This window comes from Xenopus laevis, chromosome 2L (genome assembly GCF_017654675.1).
Source record: "Xenopus laevis strain J_2021 chromosome 2L, Xenopus_laevis_v10.1, whole genome shotgun sequence".
Taxonomy (NCBI): domain Eukaryota; kingdom Metazoa; phylum Chordata; class Amphibia; order Anura; family Pipidae; genus Xenopus; species Xenopus laevis.
Window position 1 is genome coordinate 11030528 of NC_054373.1, and position 20667 is coordinate 11051194.

Here is a 20667-nt window from a genome sequence, read left to right on the forward strand (position 1 = left end):
GTGTGAAGAAGGACAAGGTATTTCATTTTTTAAATTCATTTTCAAATATTAGTTGTAAAATCAAATCAGATTACACATTAGATACAAATTGGAATATTGGAAACCAAATGCAGTTTATTGTTCATACTGAGACTTGATTTAAAGTCAGAATATGTCTCCCAGAAAGGGCCTGACCAAAGCAAAATATTCCCAAATAGCAAAGCACAACATGGAGTAATTGCTCCATTTTTAAAGAGATGTGGACACCAGAAATGTAACCTTTTTTTACATATATCATAACATTGTCTTCACTTGCTCTTTATAATTTGTATTTATCTAATGCTTTTACATTCCCTATCTGATCCCCATATTTCTCTAAAAGGGGGGCTTCAATATTTGTGCTTCAGTAGTCCATTATAAACTCTTAGGGCAGAGACGAAGAAACTTCGGGCGACTGCTGACGATTTAGATTCTAGGTGGCGGGAGGCAGTTCGGGGAGATTAGTTGCCCCAAAGAAGAGCCGATTTATCACCGGACGACTAAATCTCCCCAAATCTGAGCGTGCGTCTCTGCCCTTAACCGACAGGTTGAGAAGCGACAGTCAGGTTGGCAAAACAATCAGGTTTGGGAACTTCAAGTGACAATTACGTATAAAAGCAGCCCTATCACCAAAAATGATCTACATGACTTATAGTTAATTTTTGGGGGATTATTTACTAAAATCCGATCTCATTGTTTCAATAAAAAAAAGCTAGACCAAGCTCCCATTCCCAATTTCGCCTTATTTATCATTATAATAACTCGAATAAACTGGAAAAAAACTCGATAAAATCTAGCAAAAACCTGAATTGTACAATTTTTTTTAACTTTTCTCCAGAACTGTTCGATTTTTCGGGTTTTTGTCCCGCAAACCCCACATTTTTATCGCCTAAATCCAGTGCAAACCTTCAAATCTTCAAATTGGTATAGGGACATCTCCCATTAACTTATCATTGACTAATACATGAACTCGACAGGTCTGAGATTAATGATTTTCAGATTCAGGCTTTTTGCAGCATTGGGGTATAATAAATTTCGAAAAATTCAAGGTTTTTTTTCCATGAAAAAATTCAAATTTTTGCCCCAAAAAGCCTGACCTGAAAAATGTGAGGTTAAGTAAATAACCCCCATATTGTACTTTATTTTGAAGAATAGTTTTTTAGTGTCAGTATCACTTTAAGCCCACTAGTCCTTACATGGTATACTAAAGTACACTGAGCACTTTATCTAATTTCATCTGCATTATCTCCACCTATAAGTATATATATATAGGAATAAATATTGTTGCTCTGGATCAGCGTTCTAAGGATTTCCATTGTTGCAAAAGAAAAAATTTTTCTCTGTTAAAAGAATTAAAGGAACATTTTTTCCATTTGCTTCCTTGAAAGAGAACATAGGATAGATAACATTTGTGACTGTCCTTGAATTTTCAAATTCAAGATTTTTCAAGATAGAATAAAATCATTATTATGCTTGTCTGTTTTCCTCCGTCGCTGGCTTATTTATGAAAAAAACTTGAAACACAAAAATCAAATTGTTATATTGTAAAGTTTACTGTTTTAAAATACAGTGAAAACTAAAACAGAATGATGAAAATACACTTCCCCTTTTTTCATTCAAAGTTTTAGATTTTTCAGTTGCTCGGTCTAAATAAAAACGGAATTCCAAAAGATTTGAGATCCCATTTATATCACTACAGTTTTTACAGATTGTCGAAAAAAACACCTCCAGTTTTAATAAAATTGGTTCTTTAAAGTTCATGATCAGGACTATGGTACACAAAGAAATTTCAGGCATTTTGTCCTCCATGTTTTCCAAACTGCCAAGAGTTGTACAGCATGGCTGCTGTTTTCACAAGACAATAGTGTTGTATTTCTAGTGCTACCCATGACAGCCGTCAGAAATCATGGGGTCCATACTACTAGTTGTTAGGGCCCTTGCCCCCTATGAGGCCCAGGCTCTTAGCGAATTGCCTGCCTGGGCCTTGTATGTGGTGGGTCCTACCAACTTAGTAGAATGGCCCCACAAGTTAAAAGTTAAAAGACTTCTCATCCAAAGAATCCACACTTTAAAGACCTAACTCGGTTAAACACTCCTATATCAGCCCAAACTCAACCCAATCTCTAGTTATCCCCACCCCTTTGATAGTCTTGTCTTTCTGTCGGCCCACAGGGGTGGCTGTTGGGGATGATTATGGGGAGTTTATCATTGGGGAACATCAGAGTAAAGAAATCACCGGGTCGCAGTTATAAACAATGGGCATATTTTCACCTGGGCAGTAACCCATGGAAACCAATCAGACGACTGATTTCAAGGCTCAAACTGCTGCTGTTTGAAAAAAGCTAATCACTGATTGGTTGCTATGGGTTACTGCCCAGGTGCCAATTTGCCCACAGTTTATAAATGACCCCCGCTGTGTGTGTGTGTGCTGATAGACTACATCACGTCTTGCTTAGAATCAACTTCGTTCCTCGTTGCAGGCGGCGTGTCTACTCTATCTGCCATCTGCAGTTTCATTATCGCTGGAGTCAGGAGTATTTGTTTTATAATGAATAAAGTAAACTGCTAGAGTTAGGTATTAACAGAAAAACATGCATGCAACTGCCTTAAATTGCAGTTAATCTACATACTTGTGAGCAAGAAACATCATTATTTCCAACCACCTATTGGTGTAAGAATCCGTATTGGAGATGCATCTTTAGATATGGGCCTGATTATGGGAATCTTTATAGCAGAGATTAGTCTCAAGCAGATCTTCTGTCCAGAGAGAACCCAAAATGATCCCTATATTCCCATAAAGATGGGGTTGGGTCACAAGCTAGCACTGGTGTCCTCCTATGTGTTCCCTGAGGGTTATACACAGATGGTAAGATCATGTGTAACATCCCTTGATTTTAGGTTTATATTTTAATTCCTTTACAGCAACCGTAACTCCGACACAATCTTCCCCTGAAGTAAAATACATTTCCTAATCAATACGTTGATTAAACAGTTTTGGTTAGTTTAATATTTAGTGCCAAACTTGGAGAATTAACGCCGATACTTGGTTATTATTTGTTGGCATTCAACTGATCAACCGATTATTATCTTAAACACAAAAAAAGAAGATTACGGTACTCTCACAGTGCATTAAGGCTATTTATCAATAGGGTTATTTATTTCGGTTCGAGTTGTGTTCTCCACAAAAATTTGAGCTTTCGAGTTGAATTTTTAGTCAAAACTCAAAAAATGTTTTCAAGATTTATTATACCCCAACCTCTGAAACCTGTTGAGGTCATGTAGAAGTCAATGTTAGAGGTTCCTTGAACTATTTGAATATGTTAATAGCCTTCATGTTGTTTTTTCCGAGGATTTTGCCCGAAAAACTTAAATAATTCAAGCGATTCAAGTTTTTTCCCGCAGAAAACTCGATTAACTCGAATTCTTAGGTTTCGTGTTTATTTCCATTCGAGTTTTTTCTTAAATAAAAAAAACATTCGAGTTCATTCAAGGTATAAGAAAAACTCTAACACTCGACCTCTGATAAATAACCCCCTTAGTGTGGGGATGTACAGAATCCAGAATATGGATCAGCGAGGGCGACACATCCCAGAATTTAAATTTGAACTAAATATGAAACGAGATTGTTCACTTGTTTCACCAGGGCTGACCACGTTTTTGCCTATAAAGTGCACTTGATCATTTTTTATCATCCTGACAAATCATGCTCATTATTTCAGTTTTGCAGATTTAAGTTCATTTTGTAAATTATGGATTCTGTACAGCTTTCACAATTTCACTGTGATGCACTGTTCCAAATAAAGTGATTCCAACACACACAGTTAGAGTCTAATACAGGTATGGAGTCTGTTATCCGGAAACAGTTATCCCAAATACTCAGAAAATCAGGCACCCATTTAAATTTGGAATGACCTGCTTTTTCTCATTAATAGCAAAACAGTACCTTGTATTCCATGATAACTAAACCAATTTGGATCGGTTTTGATGGCAAAATAATCGTATTTATTTCTTATGTTGAAATGTTTCAGTCGCCTTAAAGGGATTCTGTCATTTTTTTTTATGATGTCGTTTTTATTTCTAAATGACACTGTTTACACTGCAAATAAATCACTCTACAATATAAAATTTCATTCCAGAACCAGCAAGTGTATTTAGTTGTAATATTGGTGTGTAGGTGCATCTCAGGTCATTTTGCCTGGTCATGTGCTTTCAGAAAGAGCCAGCACTTTAGGATGGAACTGCTTTCTGAAAGGCTGCTGTTTCTCCTACTCAATGTAACTGAATGTGTCGCAGTGGGACCTGGATTTTACTATTGAGCGCTGTTCTTATATCTACCAGGCAACTGTTATCTTGTGTTAGGGAGCTGATATCTGGTTACCTTCCCATTGTTCTGTTGTTAGGCTGCTGGGGGGGAAAGGGAGGGGAGTGATATCACTCCAACTTGCAGTACAGCAGTAAAGAGTGACTGAAGTTTATCAGAGCACAAGTCACATGACTGGGGGCAGCTAGGAAACTAACAAAATGTCTAGCTCCATGTCAGGTATAAAAATTAAATATAAAAAAATCTGTTTGTTCTTTTGAGAAACAGATTTCAGTGGAGAATTCTGCTGGAGCAGCACTATTAACTGATGCGTTTTGAAAAAAAAAAAAAACTGTTCCCATGACAGTATCCCTTTAAAGCATGGTGTTCCAAATTATGGAGGAAAATCTCTACATCCCAAGCACTCCGGATAATAGATCCCATAATAATAAAAGAGATAAGAAAGATAGAAAAAAAAAGTTGTTTAGAAAGTAAACAAAGAAAATAATGATTACAGTGTTGTCTTCTACTGGAACTTCCCCATTGTGCAAGTCAGATGGTACCTCCATATCCTATACCAAACAAAAGTTTTATTACTGTCAGTTGAGTGAAGAAGAATAAAAACCTGCAGTAATTATGCTTTCTGGTTATTCATCTTACATACAGTACGATGTGAAATATGGACACAACAAGTATTTCTGGAAAGGTCAGAAATTAGATTAGATCTGGTTGCCACCAAGAAAGACCAAGGTGCACTGTCTTGTCTAGGTTTATATATATATAATCGTTCTGTTTTATTTTCAGGGCTATGATACCGAAGCCCCAGTTTCTATATGCAATATAACAGAGGTTCCTTATAGCAAGTATTCACTGAGCCAGTGGGTTTATTAGATTTTCCCTAGGACTACAGATATAGATACTTGGTGGGTTATTTACTAAAATCCAAATTTATCTCATATTTTATTTAGAAAAAAAACACAACCAAACTACTATGCCCGATTTTTGCTTATTTATTAGTAAAAAAATTGATTTAATTGGATAAACTCCAAAAAAACAGAACTGCTAAAATTTTTCGGACTTTTTCTGAATATTTTGGGCTTTTTTACCGAATACCTAGATTTTTTCGAGTTCTTGCTTGAAAACCCTGAATAAGTCGGATTTTCTGGTGAAAACCCAGAAGACCCGATAACTTCAATTTGAGATAGATGCCTCTCCCATTGACTTATACAGGACCTCGACAGGTCTGAGATTATGGGATTCAGGCTTTTTGCAGCATTGGGGTATAATCGATTTGAGGGTTTTTTTCCACAAATAGTTTTTACCATTCGGACTTTAATAAATAACCCACTTGGAGTTGTAGATCAACCACAGCTCTTGAGCCATAGGATAGACATCCTCAGTGGTAGAGAAGAAGCAGATGGTGGAACTACTACTGAGAGGACCAACATCTAGAAGATTCCAAAAGCTTTGGGCACAATTAAATTATTATTAATATAATATATATATATATATATATATATATAATTAATTATTCTAGTTACACCGCTCTGCACAAACCACACAAAAATTCTATTAACGGACTAAGCATTTCTAAATTTCAAAAATGTTCCTCTGACTATTCCTCAACTTCCATATTTTTTTAAATCATTCCCAAACTCCGGCACATAGGAACATGTATGAGAGCCAATCTGGATAGATAACAGCCTGTCTTATGACTATGATACATTCTGTGCAGCAGAAGGAAAGGCTTTGAAACAAGGCACTAGGGATACGGACAGGCAACACTTTGGTCAGTGGGATTTCTTGATGCACAGCCAACTGAGATGCCGCAGAAAGCCAAGCTAATGATAGCCGACATTTGCTCTTCTTTGCTTTACACGGAGCTTTATTGAGATGTATTAATGTCGCCTTGCCTCTGAATTGCACTTTATGCCATATGGAAGCCTGGTTAATCCCCCCGACTGCTGTCTGCAAGGATACATTCATTATGTTGTGTACAGAGAAATACAAGGCAGCCAGCAAGGTGTATCCTATTCTCGCCCATCACTGGCATCCAGAGAATTTCCCCCCCACCAGTATCTCCGGCCTTTCCAAACATATTGCAATGCACAATTGGATGTACCACAACGCTTGTAGTATTTAAGTGATTAAAATAATTCTTCTTAAAAGAAGCATCTGTCTGCTTTGATTAATGATTTAAATGCTTTCCTCTTCTTCATCTTGACCACCACTAGAACACATCCTAAAGGAGAACTAAAGCATAACTAAAGAAGTAGCTAGAAATGTTGTACATTATGTTTTGTGCTTCTGTACCAGCCCAAGGCAACCACAGCCCTTTAGCAGTAAAGATCTGTGTCTCCAAAGATGCCCCAGTAGCTCCCCATCTTCTTTTCTGCTGATTCACTGCACATGCTCTGTGCTGCTGTCACTTACTGAGCTTAGGGACCCACTCACAATATACAGTACACATAGAATAGACATGTCACAATATAAGGCTGATTAGTAATTAATACACATAATTACTACATGGCAGCACAGAAACCAGTGCAATTAGCATCAGAATTTAATAATCAGCAAACCTGTAGCATCAGCTTATATTACAGGGGAAGCTCATTTTCTGCTGGATAATTAGTGACGAGCCCTAAGCTTAGCTTCTCAACAGCCAATCAGAGCCCACTGAGCATGTGAGTGTCACAGACACTTTCCAAGATGGTGACCCCCTGTGACAAGTTTGAAGTCCTGGATCATTGCTGCTATTGACAAGCTGAAACTTTAGCCTCGTGCAATAAGTTCACTATATAAAATATGGCCTTTTTAGCCACATATATTTTTAAGGTTTAGTTCTCCTTTAAACCACCTAGTCAGTTTTAGTAGGAAGGAGAAGGAGCACCTAATTACATTTTAGTGTGGCAGTAGGGGCAGTGATCACTAGAAGAACAAGAAGAAACAAGAAATAAATATCTTCTTAATGAAAGATGTGGATTTTTAGTCAACACAAAGGGGCCCATTTACTAAGGGTCGAAGTGAATTTTTGAATTCAAAAATTTTGACTTTCGAAGTAATTTATGGGTATACCATGGAATAGGCCAAAATTCAATTTGATTCGAATCGAAAATCGAAGTTCTGTCTCTTCGACTTCAACATTGACACTTCACCACCTTAAACCTGCCGAATTGCTGTTTAGCCTATGGGGGGACCTCCTATAACCTTTCTGAGTGTTTGGCTAAGTTTTTACTAGTCAAAGTATTTCGTTCGATTCAAACGATTTAATCGATCAGCCGTTTTCGATCAAAAAAAATACTTCGACTCTCGAAGTATCAAATTCGATGTTCGAATTTTGAAGTTTTTTAACTTCCAAATTCGACCCTTAGTAAATGTGCCCCAAAGTGGTCCAAGAACAAAGGCAGTGATGGGCCAGTCCGTCAGATAATGGAAACACAGGCCAATCATGTTCCAAGATACTGAGCCCAATTACAAATCTGAAGCCATTTGACCTTCTGCTAAGGAATTTACACACACGTATAAATATCCCCAGAGAAAGACACATCATTATATTATCTACACTTGTTATTGTTGCCTCTTTGAGCAGATAATTATATAAAATCAGATAAACGACTGTGACAAATGGGCAGATAACCTTCTCTCTTGCCGTCCTTGGACTGTGCAGTCTGAAATGTACAGTCACTTCTATATTATTTATCTTATACTGTCAACATTCTGTACTTACAGCTTTACACCCCAATCATCAATTTAAATAAAGTCACATGGGTATTGTATATTATTTCAGCCTTTACTCAGTGTACTGACGCTGGTGAAGGACATTACTGAAAAACCTTTTCATAGATCTGCACATAATGAAATATGTTTCTGGAGTCATTGGGGTTTGAGCACTGGAAGAAATAAAATTGGTTATGAGAAGGGAAGAAACTTGAAAGGGAGGCAGAATTCCAATCATGACGCCTTAGATAAAAATATCCTGCAAACTGGATGAGCTTCCATCAGCCAACACACATGAGCTGGTATGGGTCATGTTACATACAGACTCACAGCAGGGCCCCACCGAAACACCCCTGTATCAATTCATAATCCGTAATCACTGGCATTGATCTAAGAGATCTGAAGAAATTCTTTTGTACAGATGAAACATGAATTCAAGGAAAGAAAATCAAGAGACAACACTCAATATCATATGATCCTTCCATAGTTTGCCTGGCACGGTCGTTCTTAACATTTCAGAAGCTCATGACCAGAAAGCATGATAAACATTTCACACACACACAGTGGATTAGGTGGGGATAGTGTTCATTTAATTAAGCATTTAACATTTGTAAAATTAAAATTAGTCTTTGAGGAAAATGAGACGGTCAGAGCACAGCGGCTTAACTAGAGTGTGCCGGTTCCCCCTTTTTAATAAATGTTGGAGGGACCCAGAGCACTGCAATCCCCAACCACCCTCCTGCCCGCCCACTCCCCATTCCGCGTTTGCTGACTCCCCGCCCCACTCTCCATCTGGCGCTTGCTCAGTCCCCGCCCCACTCTCCGCCATAGGCGGAGTCTCCTGGCCACCTGTGATCCTCTTCCTCACCGCAGGTAATAGAGCGGTTGGGAAGCGTCACTAGGGATGGGTGAATTTGACTCATTTCGTTTCAACAAAAATTAGCCTCCAGCGAAATGTCGCCAACGCCCATTAAAGTCTACGGGCGACAAAAAATGTTGTCATGCTGCAAAATTTTCTGACGTGCGTCTTTTTTTTTTGATGCACAACGACATACAAGTCTATGGGTGTCATTTTTGCGGCGAAACGAGGCGAAAAAATTCACCCATCCCTAAGCGTCAGTATTCTTTTCAGCTATAGAAGAAACAGACAGTAGGTCCAGACCCCTCCAGACCGTGGGGTCTTGTTTCCTCCATAGTTAAGTCAGATCATCATTATTATTGTCATCAAAATTAGGGATGCACTGAATCCACTGTTTTGGGATCCAGCTGAATCCTTTGTGAATAATTGGAATACTGAAATACTGAAATACTGAATCCAAACCCTAATTTGCATATGCAAATCAGGGTTAGGATAGGCAAAAGAGAACCGATTAAAGCGATAAAAAAATTCTTTACTTCCTTGTTCATGTGACAAAAATCAAGTGATTTTAAGGATTCGGATCCGGTTCAACCAGGCACTTGGATTCGGCAGAACCCTGCTGAAAAAGGCCGAATCTTGGATTTGATGCATCCCTAATCAAAATATTCCCCTTTATTTATAAAGTTTTATACATCATAAAATTAAGGAGAGTATACTGTATGTACCCAAGGCATTCGGGCATTGCCAATAGAGTTTACAATGAAAATATATCAATAAATAATATTATCCAAAAAAACTGACAAACCATAGCCCGAGCGTCCTATCCTTTAGTATAAGCACAAAGCACAGTCATACCTTTTTACTCGCAGGTGGAGTTAATCCCAGGAACACAAATATTTCATTTCCTTCTTTAGCATCAAAGAACGATTCAAAGTCCTAAGAATGAGTAAAAGTATTAATTATTCATTTGTGACATTGAAAAGTTTCTTTGAGTGGTGTGTGTGTCCTTATAGGGTACAAAAGTAACCAATAACCTGCCTTCATTTCTTGATACATTTGCAGAGCTGTTTTAGTTGAGTTGAGCCGACAATTAGTGAAGTGCGGGCAAGCCTGAAAAACCCACGGGATCCGCAAAAAATCTTTGCAGGGTCGGACGGGGGGCCCATTGGCTGCTGTCTCAGGGGCCCCTGGTGCAAAGTCACCTCTGTGCCTCCAGCCCATCTGCATGCCCCCTCCCACCTTCCCTGCGTGTGTGCACCCGCATGTTTCCCTTTTTTCTTCGGGAGTCCGGGGCAGGAGAGGGAGGTCTTGCAGGGAGCGGGTCTGGGCCGGAGGGGTCCACAAGAGTTGGGACTCACTGAGTTTTCTCCTGGTGTCCCACTGGCCCAGTCCGACCATGAATCTTTCGGTCACAGGCCTTCGTCTCACACTGCTGGCTTCCATTCCCTGACTTTCTAGACCCGCCCTTTTCTTTACATCACCGCTGAGTGGGTCGGGTGCAGGTCTATAAATAGGGGGGACGGGGCGGCCAGGTCTGAGTTGGGAGTGGGTGAGTTATGGTCAGGTGTGGGTTGATGGAAATTCTTTAACTTTTCTTAAAGGGATGGTTCACCTTTAAATTGACTTTTAGTGGGTTATAGAATGGCTAAATCCAAGAAACTTTTCAATTGGTCTTCATTTTTTTCTTTTTTTATAATTTTTTTAATTATTTGCCTTCTATGTCTGACCCTTTCCAGCTTTCACATGGGGGTCACTGAACCCGTCTAAAACCAAATGTTTCGGAAACACTACACATTTATTGTTATTGCTACTTTTTATTACTCCTCTTTCTATTCAGGCCTCTCCTATTCATATTCCAGTCTCTTATTCAAATCAAGGCATGGTTGTTAGGGTAATTGGAAACCTAGCAGCCAGATTGCTGAAATTGCCAACTGGACAGCTGCTGAATTAAAAGCTAAATAAGTCAAACCCCAATTAAAAACAATTGCAAATTGTCTCAGAATATCACTCTGTGAAAGTTAATTTTGATTTATAAACTTTAAAATTATAAAATAAAGATCATTTAGTAAAAGAGAAAGGAAAAGGGAAAACACTGGATATACTGTATATTCATTATAACATGGCACAAGAGAAGTTAAGGCCAGATTTCACTGGTCGGCTCTACGTATTCATAGGCTTTTTTATTTTGTTTTTTTTTTTATCTGGCAAGAAGCCAATGAAAATAAAAGTGAACCCCCCTCCCACTGGTGCCTCCCCGCTGCTCTCCTCGTGCCTCATCTAATTATCCAAGACAATCGCTTAAACCCCGGTGCTTTTGTAAAAGCCGCCTAGAATTTTTTAATTCCCCGAGGGCAAACAGTGCCAGTTAGTGATGAGTTTTTATCCATATTCCCTATGTTTTGGCTTCTAATCCAGGGAAATGCAGCAAATTCCCTCCACTGAGCTTCAGCTGAAAGAATCTCTGAACCATCTACTCAAGATCCCGGGAGTTCTAGTTAAATTGATTGGCCGGCCCTGTTATCATTTGCCATAATGAGAATCTTTAGTACAGAAAAAGGAAATCCTTTTTAAAAATTTGGATACAATGGGAGACGGCCTTCCCGTAATTCAGAGGTTAACGGGTTTCTGGATAACGGATCCCATACCTGAATTAACCACACCTACCGACATACTAAGTAAAAACAGTATATATATTATTGATTTTATCAACATGCCCATTTCTATTCACCAGCACAGTGGGGGTCATTTATCAACACTGGGCAAATTTGCCCATGGACAGTAACCCATGACAACCAATCAAATTGCTACATTCATTGTTCTACTTGCAGCTGGCTTCAAAAAGCTCATCACTGATTGGTTGCTATAGGTAACTGCCCATGGGCAAATTTGCCCAGTGTTGATAAATGAGCCCCAATGAGTTCTAATTTCCCTTAATAACTTGGTGGGGTTATCCTATTGGCCTGTTTCTATAGATACAGAGCAGCAAAGGTTGTTGCTTCATTTAATAAGTAATATATCATTGAATAATAATATGGATGAAGCAAGAATCTGGCACTATTGAAGTATCTGGGGAACACGGCCACTTTCTCTAAATAAAATCATCAACGTCTGTTCCTTCTATGTTATCGTTTATTTAAAATTAGAAATTCAGATTCCTTGACTGAGAGGGTCACTTCTTACCCCACAATACTGTTCTTCGTTGAAAATCTGGGGAGGAAGAGGAATCCCATTCTCCGGTTTCTTCTCCCCGGGGACGTTTTCCCTCATCCATTGGCGATTGTCATCATTACACGCAATATCCTTTTGTTCAAAGTCAATTCGGTTGGCCTCCAAAAACCCCACTACTTCTTGTTGCTTCTTTTTTATCTGTTCAAGAGAGAGAAGAATATTTTTTCCCTTCACAATCTGCAATGCAGGGGTGTAACTACAGAGGAAGCAGACCCAGCGGCTGCAGAGGGACCCAGGAGGTACAGGGGCCCCAGGAGGCCCTAATTAATGAGCAATTTCAACGTATATTGGTAAAAAAAAGGACAACCTTTATCTTGGGGGCCCTAAAATGAATTTGCTGTGGAGCCCAGTAACATCTAGTTACGCCACTGCTCTAATCTATGGGGCAGATTTACTAAAGGGCGAATTGTTGCCAGCGACCAATTTGCGCACATCGCACCATTTTGCCAAGCGCATATGCACTGCGAATACGCTAATTCACTAAAATGCAAAGTTTCTTCCCGGGCGAAGAACGCTGGCGACTTTTTGCTAGCATTACTTCGGCAGTGCGAGCATTTCTTAGCACAGATGCACTAGCGTTCGTTTGTGAAAATTCAATAGTGATCTTGCGCTTAGGTCAATTTGCTTACAGCAGGTAATTTAAAGTTTATGGACGTCTTTATTATAAATGTTGCTGCAAATGGTTTAAGTTCCGGCTTTATATTACACAAGTCCAGGGAACCTTAATAAAGACAAGAGAGTTAATATAATTCCCTACACATGAGCCCACTGTAAAATGAATGTTCCATATGTTAGGAAATGTCTGAAGAAAACCGGTTACCCAAAAAAAGTTCAAGTCAGGACTTTTTCAAGCAATTCAGCATCAAAAAAGGAAAAGTCGCCAGCATTTTTTGAACTTTAATGCATTTTCGGCAGACAGGCTATGATGTAAGTGAGGAAGATTGAGGAAGATCTCGCTGCTTTATAGCACTTCGCCTGGTCTGAGGTGGTGAAGTCAACTCTGGTAAAAGAGGTAACGTTCAGTAAAATCCGCATTTTACTGAATTTGCGTAGTAACGTCCGTTCGTCAGAGCGAAAAGTCGCCTGCCGATAGGGTGCGAATGACCGATATCGACGGTCCTTTTCACTAAAGAATTGGCGCCTGTGGCTGTTAGTAAATTGCCGATGTCCCTGCCGGTTGCTACGCTGACGAAAAGTCACTAGCGTTAGCCACTTCGCTCTTCTGTAAATCTGCCCCTATGCGTTTATAGGGTTGAAACAAGATTGCATTCAAGTTCTCTAAGAGGCACATTTACCTAAGGTCGAATATCGATGATTAATTAACCCTCGATATTCGACCGTCGAAGTAAAATCCTTGACTTTGAATATCGAAGTCGAAGGATTTTGCGCTATTCCTTCGATCGAAGGATTTTAATCCATCGATCGAAGGATATTCCTTATTCCTAACAATCAGGAAATTGTTAGGAAGCCTATGGGGACCTTCCCCATAGGCTAACATTGGCCTCGGTAGGTTTTAGGTGGCGAACTAGGGGGTTGAAGACATTTTTAAAGAGACAGTACTTCGACTATCGAATGGTCGAATAGTCGAACGATTTTTAGTTCGAATCGTTCGATTCAAAGTCGAAGGTCGTAGTCGAAGGTCGAAGTAGCCCATTCGATGGTCGAAGTAGCCATATTCGACCATTCGAAATTCAAACAATTTTTCCTCTATTCCTTCACTCGAACTAAGTAAATGGGCCCCTAAGTCTGATTCACAGTTATGTTTTGAGGGAACACGTGTAATAATCAACAAGCCGGACTATTGGTTGTTGGTAGAAGTATTTGAACAGAATCCTGTATATTCTAGATTATGATTATGATCAATATGCATTTCGGATGTGAAATGAAAGTCGGTAACTGGGAAAAATATGCGCAGTAGAAAAATGTGGGAATTTCCAGAAACTGGAAGAAAGATTGCGAATGTTAAAGTTTGCCCCAGTGGCCGGTGAATGTAATAAAACTTCTTACGGAAAAAGTCATGTTTGCCAAAGGATTACACCACCTTCAAGCAGGCCTTAAAATGCTCAATATTACATTGTAAGACGTGAAGTTTTATTCTTATTTGTGCAAATGTTATTTCTCTTTGACACACACGTGCCAGACTACACGGCATTGCTGGGGAAACTGGCCAGTATATTACAGCAGAATCTCATTAGAACACGCTCTCTACTCTGCATCTTTGGGGAATGCTCCCCCGAGTGAGTTGCAATTTACTAACTACATTTTATAGTAAATTCTGCCATATTTCCCACTCCATCTTTAATTGTTCCTTTCTGATCTGACCCAGAGAAAGCTCATTGTACCAACTGATTGTTAAAATGAGGCCCATTTTGTCCACGGTCAGACTGGAAAACAACCCAGTGGCAATGGTGGCCTAGACCTGCTCCCTGCCCTGGGAACTGCACGCTTACCTCCATCCTGGCCCTGATTGATGCGCAACAAGATACAGTAATATAAGGTGTGCTTAAAGGGGAGCCGAGGGGGGTGCAGTGGAAGTGGGGGGCCCAGAGGCAGAGGGGATTGCAGCTGGGGCCCAGTAGTAGAAGTAGGTTGAGACTAGGGCAGGGGGCGCATTGGTGGAGGGGGTTTCGCCTGGGGCAGAGACCCCGGAGTCTGTGTGGACCCCTGAGACAGCAGCCCTGGTGGACCCCCCAGCCCATCGCTGATTTTGTCTGTCAAAATGTTTGTGTGTCACTATTTTTGTTGTGTAGTAAAAGTGTGTGTGGGGGGCTCAGATAACAGACTATGAAATCATAGCTGTTGCCATGGATCTGAGGGCCCAGCAATATTATTTCTGCCCTGGGCCCCAGCAATGCCTGGAAGCAGCACTTAGGGCAGAGACACACGCTCAGATTCTGGGAGTTTAGTCGCCCAGACTAATCGGGGCGACTAATCTCCCTCAACGAAACTGCCTCCCGCCAGCTAAAATGTGAATCGCCAGTGGAATGGCACTCTTTATTTTTTTATTTTCCTCATGAGGAAACTTTGGACGACTTCAGAAAACGAAGTGCTCCGAGTACCATCCTGCCGGCGATTTACATTCTAGCCGGCGGGAGGTAGTTCGGGAGATTAGTCGCCCCGAATAAGAGGTAGTTTATCACCAGGGCAAGAACTAGGTGTATGCAGAGTAGGCACGTGCCTAGGGCACAAAGCTTTGGGGGGCACCAGGCATGCACCTTCTCTGCCTCTCCTACCCCCTAGTCCAGTCCACGATTAGTGCTCTGGCCGGTGTCCTTTTTGCGGCGCAATCGTTTTTTTTTTTCACCTGCGGGACTTTTCGCGCATGCAGTTTCACGTGCATGCTCACACGAGGTTTTCTGCGCAGGCACGCACACGTCTTTCCTCGCCTAGGGCTACTGGCTGGGCTGGACCGGCACTGACCGGGCGACTAAATCTCCCCGAATCTGAGCGTGTGTCTCTGCCCTTACAGCTGCAGGAAAACAAGACATTTGGGCACATTTTATCTTATCCCTACGGAATGCGTCTGGAAGTGTCTCTGTGTCCCCTGTTATATCTCTCAGAGCAAAGCTGATAAAGTCTTTTGAGTGGCTGTGAAATGCAAGGCACCAAGTTACAGTATGTGGGATCAGTTGTCAGACAGGGATATATAAGGAAACTCGTCTCCCTCCCCCCCTGCCTACTGTCCCTTCACCCATCTCAACTTGTAACCCCACCGGCCTCCCAAATACCTTCTCCCAAGCCTTCCAGACACATTATTAACACTATTAAGGATACATGAGCTGTGCCTTTATTTTGCATTTAATCTTATTTATTAAGCACTGAGCATATTGCATAGCAAGTATGTGGGATCGGCCCTTGCAGGCAAAGTTTTAAAACATTTTATATTTGAAAATACCAAGGCTCTGGTAATGCCAAAACCATGTGCCAGGAACACCCCTTTGTACGAGTTGGCTGGGATTAGGGGTGTAACTACAGAGGAAGCAGACCCTGCAGGGGGGCCCAGGAGGTATAGGGACCCCATAAGGCCCGAATTCATTTACAATTTCAATAAATATTGGTAAAACAAATAAACTTCTAGGCATTTAGGGGGCCTGAAAAATAATTTGCTGTGGGGTCCAGTAATATCTAGTTACTTCACTGACTGGGATACTGTAAGTTGCATTATAACAACAGCTGGAGGGCCGCTGGTTACATAGTTACATAATGGATGAGGTTGAAAAAAATGAACATTTCAGCAAGTTCAATCGTTTGCCCAATTAAATCATGCCTGGAGGGAGAAAACACAATTTTTATGACTCTAGAAAAGTAATCCAATCACTGGATTCACTTACTTACTGTTTTGGACAGCACTGATGTACTCACTGAAAATATGTTATACATAGTGAATAAAGTACCCCCTCTTGTAAAATATAAGGATATTACAAGTTACCGAGGAGTTTCATGACCATATAAAAACACGAGTGTTTTTATACAGGTCATGGAACTCCGAGGTAATTTCTAATATCCTGATATTTTACAACTGGGGGTACTTTATTTATTATAATACACAAATTTCAGTGAGTCATGTGACAGAAATGACATAACTCACCGTTTATAACTGATGACATCAGAACTCACAGTTTATAAGGATATAATTTACAAGATATTCATGGCTTTTGTGTATTATAGTGAAATACATACCCTTTTTTAAACTTTTTTTCGTGGTCCCACCAATACTGTATATAATATCTAAGGGCAGAGACACACAGGCAGATTCGGGGAGATTAGTGGCCGGCGACAAATCTCCTCTTCTTTGGGGCGACTAATCTCCCCGAACTGCCTTCCCGATGGCTAGAATGAAAATCACCGGCGAGATGGCCCTTGGATCGATTCATTTTTCGAAGTCGCCCGTTTCCTCGTGAGACAACTTCAGGCGACTTCGGAAAACAAAGTGCTAAGAGTGCCATCCCGCCGGCGATTTTCATTCTAGCCGGCGGGAAGGCAGTTCGGGGAGATTAGTCACCCCTGAAGAAGAGGAGATTTGTCGTCGGGCGATTAATCTCCCCGAATCTGCCCGTGTGTCTCTGCCCTAATAGAGAGTTACATTTTCCGGGATTTCACAACATTTTGTTCTGGTCCGCAGAAAATCGTTCTGCTGTAATTGTTATACCTTTTAAGTCTTTGATATTTTTTTTAAGGGTGTCTCTTCGACCCATAGATCCCAGGGGCCCATTGGGGGAAGAGACATAATTGCTTTCCGTTATCCAAAAAGGGAATGTGCCATAGTTTGCCCTGCGGGTGTGATGATCCCCCAAAAGTGCAGTGTTTTTGGGGGAACAGACAAGCGAAATACATCATGTGCCATAGCCCTTATAAAAGCCATTTCCTTGCATATATTAATGCAATAAATTAAAAAAATAAATGTAACCCAACGCGCAGATTTAACATAATTTAGTTTTAAAAAATTTAGTTTTTCCTGTTTTGAAATTCTTCTGTGCAGCCTCGATGCCTTTCTCACACTGGACACGTGCAACACCCCCATATAAAAGGAAATAAAAACCCTCAAACTTACCGCAGTGGATCCTGCCACGGTAGCCACAAAGACCTTAATAACCATTTTGGGCGCAAGAGAAAGGGGAGAACACTTGGAACAGGGAGCACAGATCCAGACAGAGTCCCAGCACAGTGTCTGTGAGTCTAACCTGCTCTCTGATCCATGGACATTGCAACGTGATCATTGGCTTGAGGATATTTTAGGAACAGGCAGCTGGCACGACGATAGGTTTGGAGAAAGACATCTGTTGTGACTGCTTGTTATCACTTTAGGTTGGACTGACGCAATCCCTAAAAGGAAAGGGAGAACAATAAACCAATCAGAGTATAGTTGATAGGAATTATTGATTTATAGTGTTAGGGCGTTTGGCCCAGTTATTGTTAGGGAAACCGTTGGGATAGATATGGAATCCTGTCTGTGCTGCGCGGAATTTCAGTCCAGATTTATTATATTTGAATATATATATATATCATTATATTTAATTCCTGTAAATATTCCTGCATTTTTATTCTAAAAGGTGGGGGTAATGTAATAGAAGGGGTAACATTTGCACTCAGTCTAGTAACCCATAGCAACTAGTCAGCAGTTAGCATCCTCCAGTTTCAGTGGCTGCCCTTCTGCCCCATTGGAAGCAGTGTTTAATAGACACATTTCCATACTGATTCTATATATATATATCCTATATAATAAAGTTGAAGTGTCTCTGTCCCTGTGTCAGTGGGATTGCGCTACTGCGCATGTGCCCCACGGACCGTCTCTGGCGGCCCGTTCTAGCGCCCGTTAATTTAATGGGCTTAATGTCTAGTGTATATATATATATATATATATATATATATATATATATATATATATATACTGTATATTGAGTGGATTCCATGCACTTTGCCCCATGAATACATCAATGTCTCTGTTCCTCAGCATTGTATAAATTAGGGAAATTAAAGCACTTGGATCTGTACCAGTGGTAAATTGCTCCCCTCTGAGGCAAATTGGAGAGGCTTCAAATGGGTTTTTTTGCCTCCCTCTGAATCAAGTAGCAGTTAGGCAGGTTATATATAGACTTAAAAGGTTGAACTTGATGGACATTTTTTTTCAACTAAACTTACTATGTTAATTTGTAAAGGAGAACTAAAGCCTATCTAAATAAGTAGCTATAAATATTGTACATGATGTTTTGTGCTTCTGTAACAGCCCAAGGCAACCACAGCCCTTTAGCAGTAAAGATCTGTGTCTCCAAAGATGCCCCAGTAGCTCCCCATCTTCTTTTCTGCTGATTCACTGCACATGCTCTGTGCTGCTGTCACTTACTGAGCTTAGGGACCCACTCACAATATACAGTACACATAGAATAGAAATGTCACAATATAAGGCTGATTAGTAATTAATACAGATAATTACTACATGGCAGCACAGAAACCAGTGCAATTAGCATCAGAAATTAATAATCAGCAAACCTGTAGCATCAGCTTATATTACAGCCAGGGAAGCTCATTTTCTGCTGGATAATTAGTGACGAGCCCTAAGCTTAGCTTCTCAAAAGCCAATCAGAGCCCACTGAGCATGTGAGTGTCACAGACACTTTCCAAGATGGTGACCCCCTGTGAAAGTTTGAAGTCCTGGATCGTTGCTGCTATTGACAAGCTGAAACTTTAGGCTGGTGCAATAAATTCAGCATATAAAATATGGAATTTTAGCCATATTCATATTGAGGGTTTAGTTCTCCTTTAACCAGATGCAGACCAAGCTGGCTAGGTGCCCCCACGGTATGCGCATGTGAAAAATGGTGGCTAATGCAGTAACAAGTAGTGACATGCAGCAGCTGGGGCAAGTAGCATTGGTCTTGGGGGTCCAGGGCCCATTGGGACCCTAGCTGCAACTCCCTTCTGCCCCTGCCACAGACGCAACCCCCTTCTGGCTCTGGCCTCCTCAGCAACAACCCCACACCACTTACCTTATTTTATCTTGTTGAGGCTGCGATCGGGGCCGGGTGGAGGTAAGGTTGCACCGCCCAGGGTCGGGAGCAGGTCTGGTTCGGCGGGGCCCATGGGGGTCAGAGGGAGCAAGGGGCAAGAAAGCACAGACTAGGGGTAGGCAAATGATCAGCCCCCACATGCCCAAGGTCACAAGGAGTTGAGAATAGAACCAAACCCACACCAGTGAGTGAAAGTACAGTCTGACTATGTCACCTATTTACCAAACAGTGACCTGTCACAAGGAGAAGATCTGAGCAATGGGAACAGAGAAGTTCAAAACTTTGCTTTTTGTCTTGAATAGAAATAGATGAGTGCACTGGGGGCTGAACTGTGGGAAACGGTGATCCAGGAACGAGATCACCAAGTACAAGGTGCTAAACTGAACTCTATTTTCCTGGCTGCTAAACAGAAAAAGATGGTTCATTATTAGGGACAGAAATGTGGCAAACTGGAACCTTTTTCCTGACTATTGAATAAAAGCAGAAGGGTTCACTGGGGACAGAGAGGTGGTGAACTGAACTCTGGCAGCCGAATAAAAGAAAATGGTGCACTGGGTACAAAGCATTGGTTCTCCGAACTCTTTCCTGGCTGCTGAATAGAAAATGATGGGTGTATTGTGCATTGTGGCTGTTAAAAAGGAGAAGATGAGTTCACTAGTGACAACTGAAGTTTTTTTCCTGGCAGCTAAATAGAAGTAGAAATGGGTGCACCGGGGAGATAGAGGTGCTGAGCCTGGCTGCTGAATAAAAGAAAATAGGGGCACAGGGGACAGATGGGTGGTGATCTGTGCTTTTACTTGGCTGTTAAATAGAAGAAGATGGGCGTGCTGGGGACAGCTAATAGAATAGAAAGATGAGTAATAAAAAGTGGCAATAACAATATATTTGTAGCCTTATGAGCATTTGTTTTTAGATGAGGTCAGTGACCCCCATTTGAAATCTGGAAAGAGTCAGAAGAAGAAGGCAGATAATTCAATAACTATAAAAAAGAAAAAAATGAAGGCCAATTAAAAAGTTGGTTAGAATTAGCCATTCTGTAA

General features: G+C 40.8%; 1 protein-coding gene across 4 annotated transcripts in view; it reads right to left on the bottom strand.

The window, feature by feature from the left end:
• Positions 1–17878, bottom strand: part of sh3bgr.L (SH3 domain binding glutamate-rich protein L homeolog) — a 32972-nt gene extending 15094 nt beyond the window's left edge. For 2 of the 4 annotated variants that reach the window (XM_018245045.2, XM_018245044.2), the window contains exons 1-3: positions 17674–17878; positions 12075–12260; positions 9750–9830 (exon numbers count right to left, since the gene is read on the bottom strand). In XM_018245045.2, coding sequence (XP_018100534.1) covers positions 9750–9830; positions 12075–12260; positions 17674–17718 — 312 coding nt within the window. In that variant the 5' untranslated portion in view covers positions 17719–17878. 4 annotated transcript variants of the gene reach the window in all.
• Between the last annotated feature and the right edge of the window lie 2789 nt (positions 17879–20667).